The following is a 22,500-nucleotide window of genomic DNA, read 5'->3' as shown; positions in this document are numbered from 1 at the left end:
TTCTTGTTTCCATAACCCACCGAACGCTGACATGGATTACAGGATCTTTAACGTGCGTATTTGATCTTCTGCTTGCATATACACACGAAGGGGGTTCAGGCACTAGCAGGTCTGCACATATGTTGACCTGGGAGATCGTAAAAATCTCCACCCTTTACCCACCAGGCGCCGTCACCGTGATTCGAACCCGGGACCCTCAGATTGACAGTCCAACGCTTTAACCACTCGGCTATTGCGCCCGTCAAAATCAACTCACAGTTTACATATCATATAGGAACCACATTGGCAAGTCAAATCCGGTCAGATAAAATCATGTTGCTTAAAACCCCTTGACTGTCAGGAAAAAAAAAAAGTAGAAAGGGGTGTTTCAGGTCTTAAAACCCCTTGACTGTCAGGAAAAAAAAAAGTAGAAAGGGGTGTTTCTTAAAACCCCTTGACTGTCAGGAAAAAAAAGTAGAAAGGGGTGTTTCAGGTCTTAAATCAATATCCAGAAGAATCAACCATCAGAATCAGTGGAGTGATGGACTAGAGGTAACGCGTTCGCCTTGGCAGCGAGACAATCTGAGCGCGCTGGTTCGAATCACGGTTCAGCCGCCGACATTTTCTCCCCCTCCACTAGACTTTGAGTGGTGGTCTGGACGCTAGTCATTCGGATGAGATGATAAACCGAGGTCCGTGTGCGGCATGTGCTTAGCGCTCGTAAAAGAACCCACGGCAACAAAAGGGTTGTTCTTGGCAAAATTCTGTAGAAAAATCCACTTTGATAGGAAAAACAAAGAAAACTGCACGCAGGAAGATCTATAAAAAAAAAAAGAAAAAAAAAGGTGGCGCTGTAGTATAGCGACGTGCTCTCCCTGGGGAAAGCAGCCCGAATTTCACACAGAGAAATCTGTTGTGATAAAAAGAAGTACAAATTCAAATATAAATACAAAACGTGACAAAACGGTCTAGAGATATACCACTCTAGATCAAATGTGTTAATTTTCAGCTTTCCGGAGATATTTCCATTCTTTTGATGACGTCATCAGGGATGCCACTATGGACGTAAATGCTACGTCCTCGGGCAGTCAAGAGGTTTTGATAACACAGCAGGCCATTATAAGGGGACCATTTCGTCAAAGCCAATTGAAGAGAACACGAAATAATCTTAAAAGGTCTATCACAATGATATTTCAGTTATCAAGACCAATCCATCCTCGCGTCTCCATCACCCCACGTAAAATACAAACAAATCAAAGTTAAAATGTCGAAAAAAAAAAAAAAAAAAAAAGGGGGGGGGGGGGGGGGGAACAAATTCACCTCTATGTGTTTTTCTGTCGATGTAAAATTTAAATTTTAAGAAAAAAAATATATTGATTTTGTTCACTATCTGGGTGGATGGTGAGGGTGAGTGGAGGAGTGGGAGGGAGGAGGGAAGGGGGTTGGGGTTGGGGGTGGGGGTGGGAGGGCTTTTGAAGAGATGGAAATGGACCTAGCTGTAAAAATGTTTGTGCCTGATATCTTGCAGACCCCCTAGCACTGACTCCGCCAAGAGGGAAACACACGTAACTAAAAAAAAAAAAAAACCAAACCAAGTTACACGTCAGACATGTTGTTGCTACCAGCAGTTCAGTTTAAGAGATTGCATTCTCTGTCTGTCTGTCCGAGGAAGGTGGCAGAATGGTTAAGACGCTCAGCTGCCAATACAGAGAGTCCGTGAGGGTGTGGGTTCGAATACCGCTCTCGCCCTTTCTCCTAAGTTTGACTGGAAAATCAAACTGAGCGTCTAGTCTTTCGGATGAGACGATAAACCGAGGTCCCGTGTGCAGCACGCACTTGGCGCACTGAAAAAGAACCCATGGCAACGAGAGTGTTGTCATCTGGCGAAATTACGTAAAATGAAATCCACTTTCATAGGTACACAAATAATATTATGTAAGCATGCACTCAAGGCCTGACTAAGCGCGTTGGGTTATGCTGCTGGTCAGGCATCTGCTCAACAGATGTGGTGTAGCGTGTATGGATTTGTCCGAACGCAGTGACGCCTCCTTGAGAAAGTGAAACTGAAACTGAAACTGCCTCTCCCTCACCACGCGTACACACACGCCTGTGATCCTGTGCATTTCGTGCAAATGCACGTGTGTGCAAGTGCTTTTGTGTCTTTGTTGTAGGAAGAGAGAGAGGGGTTACACACACACACACACACACAAGGGATAGAGAGGAGTATATATACAGAGAGAAAGGATGGAAACGAGAGAGATAAAAGGGAGAGGGAAGAGAGAGAGAGAAAGGAGGGAAAGAGAGAGAGAGAGAGAGAGAGAGAGAGAGAGAGAGAGAGAGAGAGAGAGAGAAAAGTTTTTTTCCCTTGGGGGTTATGTAGAGAAAATATCTGGAGTCCTCGATATTTGCTGTGAGAAAGGTGATCATTTTTTTTAACACAGAAAATAAGAGCAGTACAGGGAGGGAGAGAAAAGGAAATCTTTCTCCTCGGTAACCCAGTAATAATAATAATAATAAAACACCAAAAATACCTGTGTTGATGTCATTGTTTCGTGGTACTGTTGACTTTGAGCGGGGGTTAGCTTGGAACCGACAAGAAAAAATATGTTTTTTTTTTTTTAAAAGGTGGCTGTCTCGAATTTCCTGTCAGCGTGAAAACAACGTGATACCCTGTCATGTCATTTGAGTTCAGCTGGATCCTTTCTGAACCACGCACACACCGCAGGAAAAAAAAGATCACGCACAAAACGATGCATGCACACGCACGGACACACGCAACACACACACAGTTGTTACACTCTGAATCGTAATGTAATAGTATCTTACCCACATGTTTTTTTCTTTTTACATAATAATTGATGTGTGCATGGTGATAAGTGAAGGGTGTGTCAGGTTTTTTTTTCTCTCTTTGATTTTTGCTGACGGGCATTTTATATTTTAAGTGAGCCTAAAGAAAATTTTCTGTTTTTGGTTGAAGCAGATAATAAAGTATTTTGAATTGAATTGAATAATTGAAGACAAGACATCTCTAGGTATTCTCTGGCGGTCCTGTTTTGACAGCATCGTCCCGGATGCTCTAAGGTCTTGTTTCTGTGACGCGGCTTGAAGCAAGCACGTCGTGACTGTCCTGGGAATAGCGATACTGCTTGTATTGTGCAGAGTTGGATTTTTTTTTTTTTTTTTTGGTGTCACATCGGATATTAAACTGTGCAGACTTCAGTTGCCAGATGTCGAGATGAAAGACATAATAATAATAATAAATAATAATAATAACAATAATAATAATAATAATAATAATAATAATAAAACAACAACAACAACAATAACAATAATAATAAAAGAAATAATAATAATGGATACTTATATAGCACACTATCCAGAAATCTGCTCTAGGTGATTTACAAAAACGCTTTTGTTAACATAAAACATCATATCTATGTTACATACACACACCAAAATGTGACTACACACACACACACACACACACACACACACACACACACGCTGCATACATACATTTTAACATACATGTGTATCTAACAGCTACCGTAACACATACGCACACATAGGCAGGCACAAACATACATAAACACACGCACACGCACACACAATACACATTCATATACATGCATGTAAGAGTGGAAAAGGAGGAATTTTTGTTTAATGTCCCGTCACACATATCGGTGATTGAAGACATTTTGTTAAAGTATTTATGAATACATCTGAGTATTATCGGTTAGAAGGGGTGGGAGATGTGGATGAATGGAGGGTTGGGGGAAACTGGGCAAATGAGGGTAAAAATGTGGGTGAAATTTGGAAGACAAACAAAACAAAAAAAACCCAACAAAAACAAAAACAAAAACCCCTCTAAATACAGTTACAGGAAATTACTTAAAGGACTTAAAGAGTGGAAAAAATTATGAGAGAAAACACATAAGAAAAAAAACCCCGAAAATAACTACCTGTTGTCCTGATTTCCATGAAGGAAACAAAAGCTCAACGCACCATGGACGTTCGGGTCGTTGATCTGTTGACAAGGGCAAGGTCGTTGTGGAAGTGGGTTGCACGTGGAAGGTGATCATGTGATGCGTTTCGTTGGGAGCAAATGACCAGCCAAGCACGCTCTCTCTGTCTGTCTGTCTGTCTGTCTCTCTTTGTCTCTCTTTTTCCTGTTTACCTTTTTACCTTTTTGTTGTTGTTGGTGTTGGAAGGGTGGGTGGATGGGGGAGCAGGGGATTTGTGTGTGTGTGTGTGTGTGTGTGTGTGTGTGTGTGTGTGTGTGTGTGTGTGTGTGTGAAGAATTTGCTTTTCTGCATGCATTTTTCTTACTCTCCCCTCCCCCTCCCAGAGGGACGGATGTAAAAAAAAAGCAATTGTGCTTATTCACTAACCCTCGTGAAATAAAATCTCGTTTGTTTGTTCGTTCGTTCGTTCGTTCTCTCTCTCTCTCTCTCTCTCTCTCTCTCTCTCTCTGTCTCCCTGTCTCCATCTCTGTCTCTGTCTGTCTGTCTCTCTGTCTCCCTGTCTGTGTCTCACACATGCACGCTGGGGACGGGTGGGGGGTGCGGTGGGGTGGTATGTGTTTGTATGTGTGTGTGCGTTGTGCGTGCGTGCATGCGTGCGTGTGTGTGTGTGTGTGTGTGTGTGTGTGTGTGTGTGACGTGCGCGTGAAAACTGGTCCGTTTGCTCGCCCCTCAGACAGGCTGGTGGTCAATGCAGCCACCCATGCAGCTTCCGATCATCACCCCCACCCCCACCCCCACGCTTTCCTCCCTCCCCTCCCCCCCCCCTCCATCCCTAACAAAGGAAATACCTCTCACGTCATTTCATTGCAGTTTAAGACCTGGGCTTCACCAACTGATGGTTTTTTTTTTCTTCTTCTTCTTCTCATTATGTATAATAAAGGGAATTATGATTTAACGTTTCTATAATCTGATCTGATTTGGTCAATGTATTCCGACACTCCCGTTCCAGGGCAATGACGCGGCGAATGTGTGTGTGTGTGTGTGTGTGTGTGTGTGTGTGTGTGTGTGTGTGTGTGTGTGTGTGCGCGCGCGTGTGTGTGTGTTTTCATGTTTGTTGTATGTTTCTGCTTGTATATATTTACGCGTGCGTTCGACGCACATGCATAACAAAATAATATCGTTTTACATGATTTAGAATGGCAAACAGTATAAACGTAAATCACGTCCAGAATTCATGTTCAGAAACTCTTGTCTGTCTGTCTGTCTGTCCGTCTGGCTGTCTCTGTCTCTGTCTCTCTCTGTCTCTCCCTTTCTCTCTCAAGGGTCATAACACAAACAGTATAAACGTAAATCACGTCCATAATTCATGTTCAGAAGCTCTCTCTCTCTGTCTGTCTGTCTGTCTGTCTGGGTCTCCCCCCCCTCTCTCTCTGTTTGTCTGTCTGTCTCCCTCTCTCTGTCTGTGTCTCTGTCTGTCTGTCTGTCTCCCTCTCTCTCTGTGTCTCTGTGTGTCTCTGCGTGTCTCCCTCTGTCTCTGCCATTTAGACTTAGAAAGAGAGATGTTTCATGTACCCTATTTTCCAACCTGTAACAGTGATCTGATTCGACAAGATTTGTGGAATTGTTTCCGTTTGATGGAATGTTTATGGAACTGTTTGTGCAACAACAGGCAGGAAAGTTGATATGCTAATTTCATTCTGGTTGGCAAAATAAAGTTTAATGCACGACTATCAATGTCAACATATCTCTCTCTCTCTCTGTGTGTGTGTGTGTGTGTGTGTGTGTGTGTGTGTGTGTGTGTGTGTGTGTGTGTGTGTGTGTTGTGCGTGCGAATGTGTATAGCAAAGTTAAAGATATCGTGTTTGCAAATTCTTTCACAAGTTCTGAATGATAGTATTTTTCAAAATATAAGACTAAGATTGCAGAGAGAGAGAGAGAGAGAGAGAGAGAGAGAGAGAGAGAGAGAGAGAGAGAGAGAGAGAGAGAGAGTGAGAGTGAGAGAAAGAGAGGAGAGAGAGAGAGAGAGAGCTAGAGAGAGAACTGTACATGCACATTTTGCAATGACCATTGAAAAAGAGAGAAAGTATGAGAGAGAGACAGAGAGACAGAGAGAGAGAGAGAAAGAGCAATGACCATTGAAAAAGAGAGAAAGTATGAGAGAGAGAGAGAGAGAGAGAGAGAGAGAGACAGACAGACAGACAGAGAGAGTGAGAGACAGACAGAGACAGAGACAGAGACAGAGAGAGAGAGTCAGAAAGACAAAGCCAGACAGAGAAATGAATGGATTGTGTAGATTTGAAGTTGAAAAAAGAGAAAAAGCTGGGGGGGGGGGGGGGGGGGGGGGGGGGGGGGGGGGAGGGGGTCGAGAGGGGGGGCGGAGAGGGGGTCTTTCTCTTTAATTCTTCACCGCCTGGGAAAATTAGCACCAGAACTTCCAGATTCAGCCAAGGAAGTGGAGTCAAGAAGTGGGTCGAGGGAAGGAGAGAAAGGAAGTGTGTGCGTGTATGTGGAGGGAAGGGGGGGGGGAGAGGGGGAGCGTGGGGGCCAGGGGGTCGGTGTGTGTGTGTGTGTGGGGGGGGGGGAGCGTTGGGGGAGCTTGGGGGTGTAGGCAAAGGGAGCGGGGGAAGGGGGGGGGGGGGTTGTCTCATTTCCAGCAGGATACGATCAATAACCTGGAAGAGTAATCGAACGGTCCCATCGTGGAGACGCCTTCCCATTCAGTTTTCTTTTTCGTTTCTCTCTCTCTCTCTCTCTCTCTCTCTCTGTCTGTCTGTCTGTCTGTCTGTCTCTGTGTGTGTGTTTCTCTCTGTAGCTCTCTCTGTCTCTGTCTCTCTCTTTCTCTCTCAAGGATCATTACACAAACAGTATAAACGTAAATAACGTCCAGAATTCATGTTCAGAAACTCTGTCTGTCTGTCTGTCTGTCCATCTGGCTGTCTCTGTCTCTCTCTGTAGCTCTCTGTCTCTCTCTTTCTCTCTAAAGGGTCATTACACAAACAGTATAAACGTAAATCACGTCCAGAATTCATGTTCAGAAGCTCTCTGTCTGTCTGTCTGTCTGTCTGTCTCCCCCCTCTCTCTCTGTTTGTCTGTCTGTCTCCCTCTCTCTGTGTGTGTCTCTGTCTGTCTGTCTGTCTCCCTCTCTCTCTGTGTGTCTCTGCGTGTCTCCCTCTGTCTCTGTCTGTCTCCTACCCTCTCTCTCTCTCTTTCTCTGGCTGTTTGTGTGTGTGTGTGTGTCTCTCTCTCTGTGCCTTTCATTTTGTCGCTCTGCTACTTCCTTTATTTCTTTATTCATTCTATTTTCAGTTAACCCCAAGACCACTTTCCCGATTAAACAGCAGCTTTCGACCCCTTTCCCTCTGTCACCTCTCCAGAATGCTTTCTGCCAAATTGGAAAAGACCTGATGACGCAAACGTTGACCCTACTGCCTTCACGGAACTGGTTAAAAAAAAAAAAAAAAAAAAATCCAACCTGATGACGCAAATCGGGACAGAAATGGACTGGATTAGAAGCAGGATCTACAGTCACCTTCCTATACCCCCCTTCCACGCCCCCCTCCCTCCCCCCCCCGCCCCCACACCATGCCTCATCCTCCATCCCCTGTCTGCAGAAAGATAAAGATGAAGATGAAGAAGAAGACAGAAGAGGAAGAAGACGAAGAAAGAAGAAAGACGACGAAGAAGAAGGTGATGATGATGAAGAAGAAAGAAGAAGAAGAAGAAGAAGAAGAAGAAAGAAAGAAAGAAGAAGGTTGGTTTAAGCGTTGATTGGCTAATGGTCATGTGCTGGTGACGTCCATGCGTGCCACGCAGTCAAGATGTGTGTGTGTGGGGAGGGGTGTGGGGGAGGGGGAGCGTGTGTGCACTGAGTTTCTCTTCAGGTGGGCTCTTTCTGTCTGTCTGTCTATCTGTCTGTCTGCCTGTCTGTCTGTCTGTCTCTCAAACACACTCTCTCTTCTTCTTCTTTACCCAAGACCACTTCCCGACTAAACAGCAAGTTCCGACCTCCTTGGGTGTACATAAAGCTTCATACTGACGACACAAACGCTGGGCTGTAGATATGATATGCATAACGAAAATGGAGGAAAACAATGGGAGACAACTGGACAAGCTTAGAAGTAGGGTGAAGAAGCGCTGGTTGGCTAAAGGTCACAGTGTTCATGGCGTCCAAACGTGCCCCGGCTTCCTCCGCCGCTGAAGAGTGTGTTTGGACAAGGGTTGTGACTGGAGCTGGTATGTATGGACTCTCCCGTCGGACTGACGGATGAGTAGGCAGGCAGGCTTATCTATCTGTGTGTGTCCTCATATGGGAGAAGAGGCCGATTCTGGATGCGCAGCACTTCCCACAGGTGTTGCAAGGAAAAACGTCTCCAGAAGTTGAGCCATGCTTCCTTCGCTCACGCTTCTCCTTAATGGCCAGCGTTCTCTTGTTTTCAAACGTCTTTATGCCACTTATGCGTCCTCAAGAGAGAGCGGTCAAGGGCATCAGTTTCCCAGGAAGCAATGTCTATGTCACAGGCTTTGAGGTTTGTCTTCAAGGTGTCCTTGAAGCGCTTGCAGGGTCTTCCAAGTTCGCGGTGGCCTTCCTTCAGCTGGCTATGCAAGAGCATCTTCGGGATCCTGCTGACTGTCATGCAGACAACGTGTCCTGTCCAGCGTAGCTGGCACTGGATCGGCATAAAGTGGCAAGACAGGGTCTCCAACCTCCAGGTCCTAGAGAGGAGCGGCCTGCCCAGCATCGACTGGAGCTGGTGGAGCAGAACTAACTAGCCAAGAACCTGTCCCTCCCTAACGTGAGTAATAAGGGTACGTGGTTTTCCGTCCGACTGAGTGAAACGTAGGCGTTCGATCCATGAGGACTGCAGTTAAGAGAGGACTGGAGGGATGTGAAAGAAAGAATGCTTAAATTTGGAGGCAATTTTGTGGAGTGTGTGGGATGTATTTGTGTGTGTGTGTGTGTGTGTGTGTGTGTGTGTGTGTGTGTGTGTGTGTGTGTCTCTCTCTCTGTGTGTGCAAGAGATTCAGATGGTTTATCCATTTTCAGGCCTAAGCCCCTCATGAAGGGTAAAGTGAACATGGACATAAATGTGAGCAGGAGCGAGAGAGAGAGACAGAGACACAGAAACACAGAGAGAGAGAGACTGAGAGAGAGACAGATAGAGACAGACACAGACAGACAGACAGAGAGAGAGAGAGAGAGAGAGAGAGAGAGAGAGAGAGAGAGAGAAATGAACTTTTATTTCACAAGGATGGTAGAGTAAGCAAGACTGCCTTTTCTTTACAATTCCGGGCCTCATGGGCAAAATAATAAACGATAAACGAGTAAAGAAACAATACCAATACCACATACCATGTAAACAACAACAAAAAACAAGATACATATACATGACCAATTCAAGTGTGGAGGCATATACCTACTCCACGTCCGAAAACATCACATTAGGAAACAGAGAGAGAGAGAGAGAGAGGAGAGGGAGGGAGAGAGAGGGAGGAGGAGAGAAAAAAGAGAAATAGAGAGAGAGGGGGGGGGTGACGGAGGGGGTGAGAAGAGAAAGAGAGAGAGATAGGGGAGGGAGAGGGAGGGAGAGGGAGGGGGAGATAAAAGAGAAAGAAAGAAAGAGAGAGAGGGGAGGGAGAGGGGGGAGAAAAGAGAAAGAGAGAGAGAGAGAGGGGAGGGGGAGGGGGGAGAGAAAAGAGAAAGAGAGAGGGAGAGGGAGGGGGAGAGAAAAGAGAAAGAGAGAGAGAGAGAGAGAGAGAGGGTGGGTGAGGGAGGGGGTGAGAAAAGAGAAAGAGATAGGGGAGGAGGGAGGGAGAGGGAGGGGGAGAGAAAAGAGAGAGACAATGAGAGAGAGAGAGAGAGAGAGAGACAGACAGACAGACAGAGACAGAGACAGAGGGATTGGGACAGGGACATGGACTGGGGCAGAAACAGAGACAGAGGCAGACACAAAGAAGAGTCCCCAAAGAACCACTCAGACACTGACCACTTTATTTGTCCAACATGATGAACAAGGCAAGCACAACAACCGGTGACAGTAGAAAACAGGCAAGGAATTCACATTGAACAACGTGACCATGGACATGGTAATGCCACGTGATAAAGAAAAAAACACCACACACACACACAAAAAACCCACCACCCCACAAAAAAACAAGAAATCTTCACTGGACACGGTAAAAGTGAATGGAACTGCTTATTCCTTACTTCTTTTTGGTCCCTTAACTCACTCAGTACGACCAGTCCTCTCTTCTCCTCTACACAGACCCCTCGGATGTCCAGTGGGTGTCTGAATGACCCAACCTTTAGCTTCCGTCGTAAGAATTGTGGTATTCTTTGTCAACATTCACCTCTTCAGTAAAAGAGCCTTCCGCTTGCAATATTTTGATGATGGTAATTGGGCTGAAACGTTGTTAACGTCGTCTCTTTCGCCGTTCGTATGGAGAGAGATAACCTTTTCAGGGCCGAACGGGCAGTGTATCGTACAGCACCCCCTCCACAAGCCTCCATCTCCCAGGGTTGTATGCCAGTGCCTGGTTTTGAGAAAGCTCTTCTCTTTCTGGTCCATTCATGATTAATTCACCCTATTTGTATTTGTATTTGCATTTCTTTTTATCACAACAGATTCCTCCGTGTGAAATTCGGGCTGCTCTCCCCACGGAGAGCGCGTCGCAATACAACAGCGCCACCCATTTTTTTTTTGTGTGTGTGTATTTTTTCCTGCGTGCACTTTTATTTGTTTTTCCTATGGAAGTGGATTTTTCTACAGTATTTTGCCAGGAACAACCCTTTTGTTGCCGTGGGTTCTTTTACGAGCTCTAAGTGCATGCTGCACACGGGACCTCGATTTATCGTCTCATCCGAATGACTAGCGTCCAGACCACCACTCTAGGTCTAGTGGAGGGGGAGAAAATATCGGCGGCTGAACCGTGATTCGAACCAGCACGCTCACATTCTCTCGCTTCCTAGGCGGACGCGTTACCTCTAGGCCATCACCCCACCTTATATCACAGATTGACATAAGCTTACATTTGGGCCAACAGCAAAGTGAGAGCTGTATGATCAATGGTTTCTCCATCGATTGATGGACTGCACCCATTCTGCAGTATTGTCATCAGTCCATCGTTTTTGTGTGTTTGTTTTTTTTTCTTCCCCCTTCGTTTCCTGCATGGAATACGCGGCTATATCGATGTAATTTTACATCAACGTCAGCTTCTCACAACGTATATAGAGCTTGAAGACTAAGTACTACATAGCTATTCCCACAAATAACTCCTCCCCCCCACCCCACCGCCCCGTCCCCACCTCCAGCAAACTTCTAAACCTTCCCAGCACACTACCAGTTCTACTTTCACTGTTGTTGATGTCATCAGCATCAGTGATACTGTGCTGTCACTGCTGTTATTACTGCTTTGTTACTGTCACACTTTGCCGTCCACATGCTCTCCCTTTCCTTCCCCTCACACCCAGCCACATTCAGGACTCACCCACCAGTAATAAAAATCAGCCTGTTTTCCGCATGCAGTCATGCGTGTCAGATCACCAGGGGCCATATTCAAGACATAATTCATTTTGCCTTCAGGCAAGTTATTTTTGACATGGTTGGGACCTGCGGGTACAGTTTACCTTGAAGGGTAAGTTATCTTTGTATTCAAGACACACACAGTTCGCTCAGACAGCTAACCCGTCTTTTTTGTCTTTTTTTTTTAAATCCCGATGATTCCCGTCTGCGCATGCTCTCAGCTTCACTTCTCATCGCACCACAGCTCGGAACATTGTCGAGAGAGTTCGCAAAACACGTGCTATCCGTAAAGAACGCCTGTTTTCCCTTAAAAAAAAAAAAAGAAAGAAAATGCTGCAAAAGGATCCACCATATTTACCTCTGCTTCGTGGGCAGTCACCCTTGGCAGGTAGTAAGTGTACATTGTCTTCAGGTTTGTAGACACACAGGTAGACTCTTGTGTTCATGACTACTGGATATTATTTACCCTCAGGCAGTTTGCCTTGCCTCAGTCAGATTACCTGCAGGTCCACATTTACCCTCAGGCACGCTGTTTTCTTGAATATGACCATAGAAGGCCCCCAACCCGAGATCACCCTGCACTACGCACCGAATCGTCCCCGTGGTGTTAATTACCTTCTGTTCTGGTTCAACACGCACGTGATACCTACGGCACAGCTGCTAATGGCTGTTGCTGTTTCTTCTGTTGCTACATTCCTGATTACATAAATCAATTAAATGCCATGGAGTATGGCTTAAGGTAATGCTGCACTGGTGCTTTTGGGAACTGTCGAATGTTTTGTTGCATCTTTTAAAAAATTCTTGAAAGAAATTCTTTCCAAGAAAGATATTTATTCATTTATTCACCTACACGAAGGGACAGACACATAGTGCAGATTGATCTGTACCCTCCTCTCTAAAGCTGCGAAAAAGAATGATGGTCCTTAAACAATGATTAATTAAAGGATAGTTTCTGTTGTTGCTTTTTTGTGCGTTCGTAAGGGAAAATAGTTTGGGTAAATATACATAACAAAAAACACATCTTCGTTTTCCTTTGTGCATTGAAATAATTTTCTCGGATTATAAGGGAAGAAAAACATCTTAAGAAATCAGTACCCCTTCTCATGATTCCTGTTTCAATTTTGTGTGTTGTTTTACTGTGCGGGGAAAAAACAACAACAACAAGAACAACACAGGTATTAAATCATTTTGAGACATTCTTCTTTTTGATCTCACTCTCTTCTATTACAGCCAATGGGGAACCATGTTAACTCACTCAGTACGGCCAGTCCTCTCTTCTCCTCTACACAGACCCCTCGGATGTCCAGTGGGTGTCTGAATGACCCAACCTTTAGCTTCCGTCGTCAGAATTGTGGTATCTTTGTCAACATTCACCTCTTCAGTATAAGAACCTTCTGCTTGCAATATTTTGATGATGGTAATTGGGGTGAAATGCTGTTAACGTCTCTTTCGCCGTTCGTATGGAGAGAGTTAAAGTCTTGCTTAGTTTTGAGTGATAAGACTACAGTACGATACAGACACTGACAGACTAATACATGCGTCATTTGTGAAAAAACCCAACTTTGTGTACACTTTTTGTCAAGCCACAATATTGTTGAATGCAATCCATCCTGCTCAATACAATTTTGACACAAAGGAAAACAAAAAGGAAAACTAAAGTGATATGAAGTGCAAGAGGGAAAAAAAAAGTCAACCGCTTTTTGGAGAACAAAGCTTAGTTTCAGAACCAACCCTCACCATCCCCACCATCTCCTCTTTCAAGGTGAAAACAATGCTAACTCTAAATCTATTACTATTGTCCTTTCACATGACAAGAACACTTTTGGGACAAGTCATCATAATTTTCGCAGAAACTTGTAAAACGAACACAACGGCGTTACTATGACAACAGCTGTATTTTGTTTGTAATAGTGCAAAAGTACAAAAAAGTGTTCACTGCGACACACACACACACACACACACACACACACACACACACACACACGCACACACACACACATACACACCATTGAACAACATTCAACATAAAACATGTCTCATGGCCAATCTATGTACACATGGAAGGAGGAAAAAGCTCCGTTATGGTTTAACCACCTTCTCTCTGACATGTCTATGCGCTTTTCCAACAAGTGCAACTCGAAGAAAGGACATATTCTCTCTCTCTCTTTTTTTTTTTTTTATAAAGGAAAACTAAAGACGTCGGATACAAAGAAACAAAGTCGGTTAAAAGAAAGTTTCTTTCTTTGTTTAGCATCGTCTCGATCCAAAGCTTTCTTTGTTTCGCTGGATGAATTTTGAACTATTGTTTAAAAAACAACAACACCACATCGAAGACTAGAAAAAGAAAGAAAATATGCTTTTTATGGCTTCGATGGAAAAAAAAACAAAACAAAAAAACCAAATCCAGCGGAACTCGGGTATAAGAAAACACTTTTCCCTAGAGACGGGGAGAAGAGAGCAGAAAGAAAGACAAATCACCGGCTGTCATGAAATGACTGATTGTCCACCACAGCATCTGGTTCGTAGCAATGAGCAAAAAACAAAACACAAAAAAAACCCACCCTTCTTTTGGAAAGTACGGGAAAAGGAACGCTACTACTACAACTACTTCTACTACAACAACTACTACTACTACTACAGCAACAACAACTACAACTACTTTTACTACAACTCCTCCTCCTCCCCCTACTACTAATACTAAAAGAAACAAAAAGTGTTTAACTACCTCTTGGGATGTAACTTTCAGATAAAAGCCTAATATACAATTGTAGGCCGAGAAAACCGGTACCAAAGACACGAGGGAAAAAAACATACAAAAAAACCAAGATATTCCATGTTCCTATGCTTTTTCTGGAACATTGTCAAGGAAATAAATTGTGGTGACTTTGGTTTTTTCGTTCCCGAGAAGATCAGTCTAATATTATAAATTATCATCATCTTAGATGAACAGACTATAAATAAATAAACGAACCAACTTCCCGAGAAGAAGTCTCAACGCAAAATATACTCATCGAAAGTTACATACGCGTTCAAAGTTTTTAGACAAGAAAATATGAGGACTTTACTTTGACAGCTCCCGAGACAAGAAGTAAATCCTGGTGAGTATTTTTGTTGTTGTTGGGATGCTTTCTTTCAAATAAGCATCCACCGAAGTGTTCACATACAGAAGATGATTATCATATCGAAAACAATACATTAACGTCAGGCTACAAACAACAGTTCGTAGGAATATGAACATAACAACAAAGCAGACCAGATACATACTCGCCAACAATTTTTTTTTTTTTATGGGGGGAGAGAATTTAGTTCAATGTACAGTAGAAAAAAACAACAACGGGACAGTCATTTTCATACAGAGATGATTTTCTTAATGACCGCAGAGTATGCAATATTTGAGAATCATTTCGAAATGCCAGATGATTTACCAATGAAACTAGTATGTACAAAACTTCAGACTGAACAGCAGTTGATTATTTCGAAATGCCGAATGATTTTCTAAATGAAACTAGCATATGTACAAACTAACGAGACAGTTATTTCAAGAAGGTTGATTCCATCGACTTGGCAACAAGACTGAACATGGTATCTTCATTCACAAACACGATTTTAAGACGATTGTAGCACGACTTTTCACAAAAACATTTGAAGGATTTTGTTCAAGCCAGAGTAAAAAGGTAAAAGAAAAGAGTACTGCCATGAATCAAAGGATAAAAAGACAGTGGAAGAGAGAGAGAGAGAGAGAGACAGAGAGAGAGAGAGAGAGAGAGAGAGAGAGAGAGAGAGAGAGTGTGTGTGTGTGTGTGTGTGTGTGTGTGTGTGTGTGTGTGTTGTATTGTGTTACTTTCGTCATAATATAATTTCTCTCTATGAAATCCGGGCTTCTCTCCCCGGGGACAGCCTGTTGCTGTGTGTGTGTGTGTGTGTGTGTGTGTGTGTGTGTGTGTGTGTGTGTGTGTGTGTGTGTGTGTGTGTGTGTGTGTGTGTGTGTGTGCGCGCGCGCAAGTGTATTTGCTGAACTATAAACATGGATTTTCCTGCATAATTTTGCCAGAGACAACCCTTTTTGTTACTGTCATGTTACTATCATTTCTTTTTTTTTTACGTGAGCAAAGTGCATGCCTCAGTGTGTCGTACCATCCTAATGTCTAGTACCCAGGTACCAGTTGCATTGCTTGGTTCTAACCTTTTGACAGTTACACGTGACTAAATGCCTACGTTGACCGAACTACGCCATTGGTCAGTCCCATACTACACACAGTCAGTAGCGGGTTACGACCACACCAGGCTCTTCCGTCCGAGCAATGCAACTGGCTCCTGAACTCCACACGGGTCCACTGGAGTGGAGAAGGGGGTAAAAAAAAAAAGAAAAAAGAAATCTCGGCCCGTATAAAGGATTCGAACTCGTGGACCCTGGCTTCCTAGTTGGGTGCATGAAGACCAACCACTGGGCCCCCAGTGCATCTTGATCATGTTTATGGCATGGACACCACCATTCTTTATGTTTGAGCACACACCACCGCAGTTATGATGCAAAGTTTGTCATGCTTGAGACTCCGGATGTTGACATCGTAATATCAGAGTTCAGCCCCCGCCCCAACCTGTTCATGTTCATGGCATGGACACTATCATTCTTTGTGTCTGAGCACACACCACGGCATTTAAGAAGCAACGTAAGTCATGCTTGAAACTCGGGATATTGACATCATATGGGTGTACAGATAAAACAAAATCAGTTTTGAAAAAAAACAACAACAAAAAATCATGTGAAGAAAAACAACAACATGAATACTGTTCTACAGTACTGCACGGTTGATCAGTCCCAACGACACATGTTGAACACGGAATCTCATGTTCATTACGTCAAAGACAAAACGCACGACGATGCCATGCCACCACCACAATGATCCGCGCGAGAAAGCCTCAGAGATTGAAGAAGAAGAAGATGAATACAATATGCAGGTTACACCAGCGCCGCGCACCACATGGCCCTAGAAATGACAGCAGACAACGAAGCAGAACATTCAAAAGGAGACGAAGCACAACGATTCACACAGAAAGTGTCCGTGTTCCCCACACGTCTGACAAGAAAAGAAGAAAAAAAAAAAAAAAAGAAGAAAGGAAACAACTTCCATGACATGTGGGTCATGAATACCCCTCCCCCACCTCCCATCCCCTACACCGAGTTGTTCTGTGACATGTGGGTTACTGTCATCATCCACTCATGGGCATCGAGTAGAGACTTCAGACTGAATTCACATCCCCATAACCCAACCACAGTGTGATGCAGAGTTCTTTGGCCAGATAAACAGAGCAGAGTATCAACGATACGCTATATGTATAAAAACAACAAAGGCTCACCTTATACCTTCAACTTTTTTGTGGAAAATAACAGTACATCGACCAGGAAAAAGTCTCTCCTTCAGTAATTAAAAAAAGAAAAAGAAAACAGAACAACACCGTTCATGTCTGTCAAAGACATTGGAGGCAGGTAGAATTTAAAAAAAATCAAAAAAATCAGGACATCAAGCTAAAACGCCAATGTTTCATTTTACGCCGCCATGAAGTTCGTGATGACTTACTTACCAACATGGCGCTGACGCCCTTGTTATTGTTCATCCTACCACCATCCTCTTTTGTCATATGTCAAAAGAAACAGTTCTTCACTTCTTCTGTCAACATTTCGCCTTCACACCACATTATTCCTTTTCACCAATGCTGTTTTTTAATTTTTTTTTATTTTAATCATTTTTTTTAATATATATCTTATTTGATTTTTTCGTGTTTTTTTGTTTTTTGTTATTGTTTTTTGTTTGTTTGGTCTCGTGAGATTTTAGCGTCAACCAATCAGTGTTCTGGGATATCAAGTTTTCAAGTCCAAACCAGTTTACCAGCCTTTTTTTTCTCTCTCTCAGCACATACATTTCAAACCGGTTTGATAACGCTTTTATTGTATTAATCTGAACCCCACTATCAATTAAGATCATAATGAAGTGCATGGAATAAACAATGGAGTCTTCTAATTCTCGTTAGTCGTTCTATTCTTTGTGTCCTTTCGTTCTCTTCTTATTTTTAGGTGGAGTTGGTGATGGGGAAGGGGGTTGAAATTAAACTCTGACTAAACCGACGTTTTCAATGCATGGGTAAAACACCACAGTTGTCACTGTCAGATTTCCGATTGAACAAAGAAGCTGATTAAGAAAAAAGGAGAAAGAAATATTAGTGAGATTTTAGTTCATTATCATTCATTATGCCCATCGTTCCTGGTGGAGCATAGGCCATCGACGACCCCTCGCCATCGCACTCTGTTCTGGGCTGTTCTGGCCATTCCAGTCCAGCTGGTCCCTTGCTGCTTCAGCTCTGCCTCGGTATCTCGCCTCCAGCTGTTGCGAGGCCGGCCTCTCTTCCTCTTTCCTTGCGGGTTCCAGGTCAGGGCTTGGCGTGTGGTGCTGGACGCTGACTTCCTGAGGTTGTGTCCGATCCAGCCCCACTTCCTCCGCAGTATCTGCTTGGCCACTGGTTCCTGCCCCGCTCGCTCCCACAGATCTTCGTTTCGGATCTTCTCCTGCCATCGGATCTTGTAGATGCGCCTCAGACAGGTGTTGAAGAATGTCTGAATCTTCTGCTGCATCGTCTGTGTTGTCCGCCATGTCTCGCATCCGCAGAGCAGAACTGACTTCACATTGGAGTTGAAGATGCGGAGTTTGGTTTTCATACTGATTGCTCCAGATGCCCAGATGTTCTTGAGCATGATGAAAGCTGTTCTTGCCTTGCCGATTCTGGCTGTGACGTCTCGGTCCGTGCCTCCCTGTCGGTCAACCACGCTTCCCAAGTAGTTAGATGAAAGTGAGATTTTAGTTATGGTGGATAAAGTTTAACAACAACACCTTTCGAAAACTGAAGTCTCCAATTTTTTTTCTTATTCTTGTCATCACAAACAGTACAGTTTTCCTACATGAATGGACATTATCTGCCCCTCAGCTAACTGAAGAACTTAGCTGATGACTGTTTTGAATCTCTTTCAAGGATTCCATCACCCCCAATTTACCTCCATATCCTCTTCTTTTTCTTTTTCGTCACCCCCTCCTCCTCATACTCCATGACCATTAGCTAATCAATGCTTAAACCAACCCCCTTCTTCTTTCTTTCGTTCTTCTTCCTCTTCTTTTTCTTCTTCTTTCTTCCCCTTCTTCTTCTTTTTCTTCTTCTCCTTCTACGCCTCCTCTTCCTCCTCCTACTCCTCCTCCCTTCACTATGTGAAGTGTCACTGAGGCACCGCATAGAAGAACAGTTCACCAGGTTCCTCCAGGTCTGTCAGCTGTGTGTGTCAAAGCCTGGTTCTCCGCAAAATGCCCCCCTCCCCTCCCCCTCCCCATGTCTATTCTGCAATCCCATCAGTCCATCGTTTACTTTTTCTGTCTTCCCTATCCATCTCCTCCCCCCTTCTCCACCCCCCTACCCCCCCACCAACCCCCGCCACTCATTGGAGGAGTGTTTTCAACAAGACCATTGACCACGTTCAATTGGGGTGTTCAGAGGATCCTGCAGCCAGTCCATCCATGACTTCCATCCATCCTTCCTTCCTTCCTTTCAGGACCCTCGCACACATACGCGCGCGCGGCCTGCGTGTCTGTCTGTCTGTCTCTTACTGTCTACCCCAGCACGATCACAGCGCACAGGAGGTAGATGACGAAGAAGACGAAGAAGAGCACGCGGTCGAGAACCAGGGCGACCAATCGCCACTCGTTGAGGTTCTCGCTGCGGGAATCCTGTACGTGCGCGCGCGCTCCCAGCAGGTGAAGCTGTCGGCTGACCTCCTCCAGATCGCGCTCCAGCTTGGCGTTGACGGCGCGGGGGTCGCCCGTGGCGGGGGGAGGGTCGCGGCCGCGGTCTGCCGAGGTGATGGCGAAGGAGGTCTTAGGGTGGTCCAGGCCTCGCATGGTGATGGTCTCCATGTCGTTGATGGGGTAGTAGGTGTCGGATCCCAGGCACACCAGGCGCTTCAGGCTGCGCAGGAAGATCTGCAGGGAACGGGAAACACATTCAGACAGACACACACAGAGACAGAGACAGACACACACACGCGCGCGCACACATACAGACCCTCCCATGACATCTCATTCAATGCACACCACAATCTCTTTAGACTTTTTCTTATAATAATCTACCTTTCCTCTGATACATAACATGAACACTTCTTTACACGAATATTCACATGCACTCCCTTTCCTTTATCCACTACTTGACTCCTTTCCGTCTAAAAACACTTATAGTGAATGGACGTTAAACTGAAGATAAAACATACAGACACAGACGCGCACACAGACACACACAGACATAGACAGACACACACACACACACTACACCCCCCCCCTCTCGCACACACACACACACACACACAGAAACAGAAACGCAGATACACACATACACTGACATACTCTCTTTCTCACACACACACACACACACACACACACACACACACACACACAGAGGTGGGATGGGGTGGGACGGGGTGTGGTGGAATGGGGTGGGATCGGGTGGGATGGGGTGGGGTGGAATGGGGGATCGGGTGGGATGGGGTGGGGTGTGGTGTATGGGGTGTGGTGGAATGGGGTGGGATGGGGTGGGTGGGGTGGAATGGCGTGGGATGGAGTGGAATGGGGTGGGTGGAATGGGGTGGGATGGGGTGGGGTGGGGTGGGATGGAGTGGGATGGGGTAGGATGGGGCGAAGTGGGATAGAGTGGGATGGGGTGGGTGGGATGGGGTGGGATGGAGTGGGATGGGGTAGGATGGGGTGGGATTGGGCGAAGTGGGATGGAGTGGGGTGGATGGGGTGGGATGGAGTGGGATGGGGTGGGATGGGGTGGGATGGAGTGGGGTGGGATGGTGTGGGGTGGGGTGGAATGGGGTGGAGTGGATGGCGTGGGTAGGGGTGGGATGGAATGGGGTGGGGTGGAGTGGGATGGGGTGGGGGTGAGATGGGTTGGGGTGAAGTGGGATAGGATGGAGTGGGATGGGGTGGGTTGGAATGGGGTGGGGTGAATTGGTATGGGATGGAGTGGGATGTGGTGTGTTGGAATGGGGTGGGGTGAATTGGGATGGGATGGAGTGGGATGGGGTGGGGGTGAGATGGGTTGGGGTGAAGTGGGATAGGATGGAGTGGGATGGGGTAAAGTGGGGTGGGGTGGAGTGGGCGGGATGGAGTGGAGTGGAGCAGAAAGGGATGTATCAGGATAGGAAGGGGGGGAGCAAGGCCGAGCGGGCTACAGGTGGACGTACCCAGCGGATGGTGTCTGGCACCTTCCCACGGCGCGGGCCCCTGCTGTGCAGGTTGAGGACGAGGATGGAGGACACCATGGCCAGGGAGGCCCACAGCAAGCTGAGCGTGTAGAACAAACCTGGTAGGAAAGGTTAACCAAGGCTCAATGGTAACAGGTCCCAAGGTGCAGTGATTTCATTTAACAGACAACGAAAAATAATAAAGAGAAGTCCAAAGCGTGCTAAGTGTGTGGAGCAGACCTGGGAAGAAAGCTTAATTAAGGCTCAATGTTAATAGATCCTGTAGCCTTGTAGGGCCGTCAAGGGGGAGTGATTTCATTTAATATACACGGAATAATAGCAAAGAAAAGCCCACAGCAAGCTGAGTGTGTCGAACAGACCTGAAAAGAAAGCTTAACTAAGGATCAATGTTAATAGATCCTACAGCCTTGTAGGGTTGTAAAGGTGCAGTGATTTCATTTAACAGACATGGAAAAATAGTGAAGAGAAACCGAAAGCATTTTAAGCGTGCAGAATTGACATGGAAATAAACGTTAACCAAGGCTCAATGATAGCTCTGCACGTGCAGACGACAAAATAGGCGATGACGACGGCGTCTTACCGCTGCTGACGCCATTGAAATGTTAGAATCAGAAGGCTCCTAGACTGTAGAGGTGCATGAGAGACAAAAAGAGAACCGCAATTCTTATGACATAAAAAGCTATTGTTTGGGCCATTCAGACTCAGCACCAGATAGGCTGGCTGAAGGGGAGAGACAGTGAGAAAACTGGTTGTCCCTCGTAAGTTAAAGGTCCAACATGGTGGGAATGATGGCCGAGAGGTAACGCGTCCGCCTAGGAAGCGAGAGAATCTTGAGCGCACTGGTTCGAATCACCCCGGCAGTCGCCAATGTTTTCTCCCCCTCCACTAGACCTTGAGTAATGGTCTTGACGCTAGTCATTCGGATGAGACGATAAACGGAGGTCCCGAGTGCAGCATGCATTTAACGCACGTAAAAAAACCCAGGGCAACAAAAGGGTTGTCCCTGGCAAAATTCTATAGAAAAATCCTCTTTGATAGGAATACAAATAAAATTGCAAGCAGAAAAAAAATGGGTGGCGCTGTCAGTGTAGCGACGCGCTCTCCCTGGGGAGAGCAGCCCGAATTTCATACAGAGAAATCTGTCACGACAAAAAGAGTAATACAATACAATACACTACAATACAACACAGCCTTGTACGGCCGTCAATGTGCCGTGATTTCATTTAACAGACCTGGGAAAAGTAGTATGAAGTCTCAAGGTTAAAAGTTAACTGTTTCATTGCCTTTCTCACGGCCATAGTGTGCAGTGATTTCTCATAACCATTCACTGCGTCTACAGTTTCAGTTGCAGTAGCTCAAGGAGGCGTCACTGCGTTCGGACAAATCCATATACGCTACACCACATCTGCCAAGCAGATGCCTGACCAGCAGCGTAACCCAACGCGCTTAGTCAGGCCTTGAGAAAAAAAGAAAAAAGAAAAAAAAGGTGAATAAATAATAGATAAGCTTACATAAATATATAAATGAATAAATAAATAATAATTATGATATAAAAAAGGTAGTAGTAATGATAATAAAAATAAAAGAATAATGATAATAATAAATAATAAATAAATAAATAAGACAACAATGATGATAAATAAGCAAACAAAAAAAGTAAAACATGAAGACACACATTCACACACTGCGTCTACAGCTTGGCATAACAAGGCGAGGGGGTGGGGGGTGGGGGGTGGGG

General features: G+C 45.0%; 1 protein-coding gene across 3 annotated transcripts in view; it reads right to left on the bottom strand.

The window, feature by feature from the left end:
• Positions 1–18,947: 18,947 nt before the first annotated feature.
• The window catches only part of LOC143298090 (neuronal acetylcholine receptor subunit alpha-3-like), a 77,301-nt gene continuing 73,748 nt past the window's right edge, over positions 18,948–22,500 (bottom strand). For all 3 annotated transcript variants that reach the window (XM_076610773.1, XM_076610775.1, XM_076610774.1), the window contains exons 8-9: positions 20,742–20,860; positions 18,948–19,482 (exon numbers count right to left, since the gene is read on the bottom strand). In XM_076610773.1, coding sequence (XP_076466888.1) covers positions 19,114–19,482; positions 20,742–20,860 — 488 coding nt within the window. In that variant the 3' untranslated portion in view covers positions 18,948–19,113. The remainder of the gene's footprint in view (positions 19,483–20,741; positions 20,861–22,500) is intronic.

Source organism: Babylonia areolata, chromosome 23, assembly GCF_041734735.1.
Source record: "Babylonia areolata isolate BAREFJ2019XMU chromosome 23, ASM4173473v1, whole genome shotgun sequence".
Lineage (NCBI taxonomy): Eukaryota > Metazoa > Mollusca > Gastropoda > Neogastropoda > Buccinidae > Babylonia > Babylonia areolata.
The sequence above is the reverse complement of the archived record's forward strand: the minus strand, read 5'-3'. Positions and strand labels throughout refer to the sequence as shown.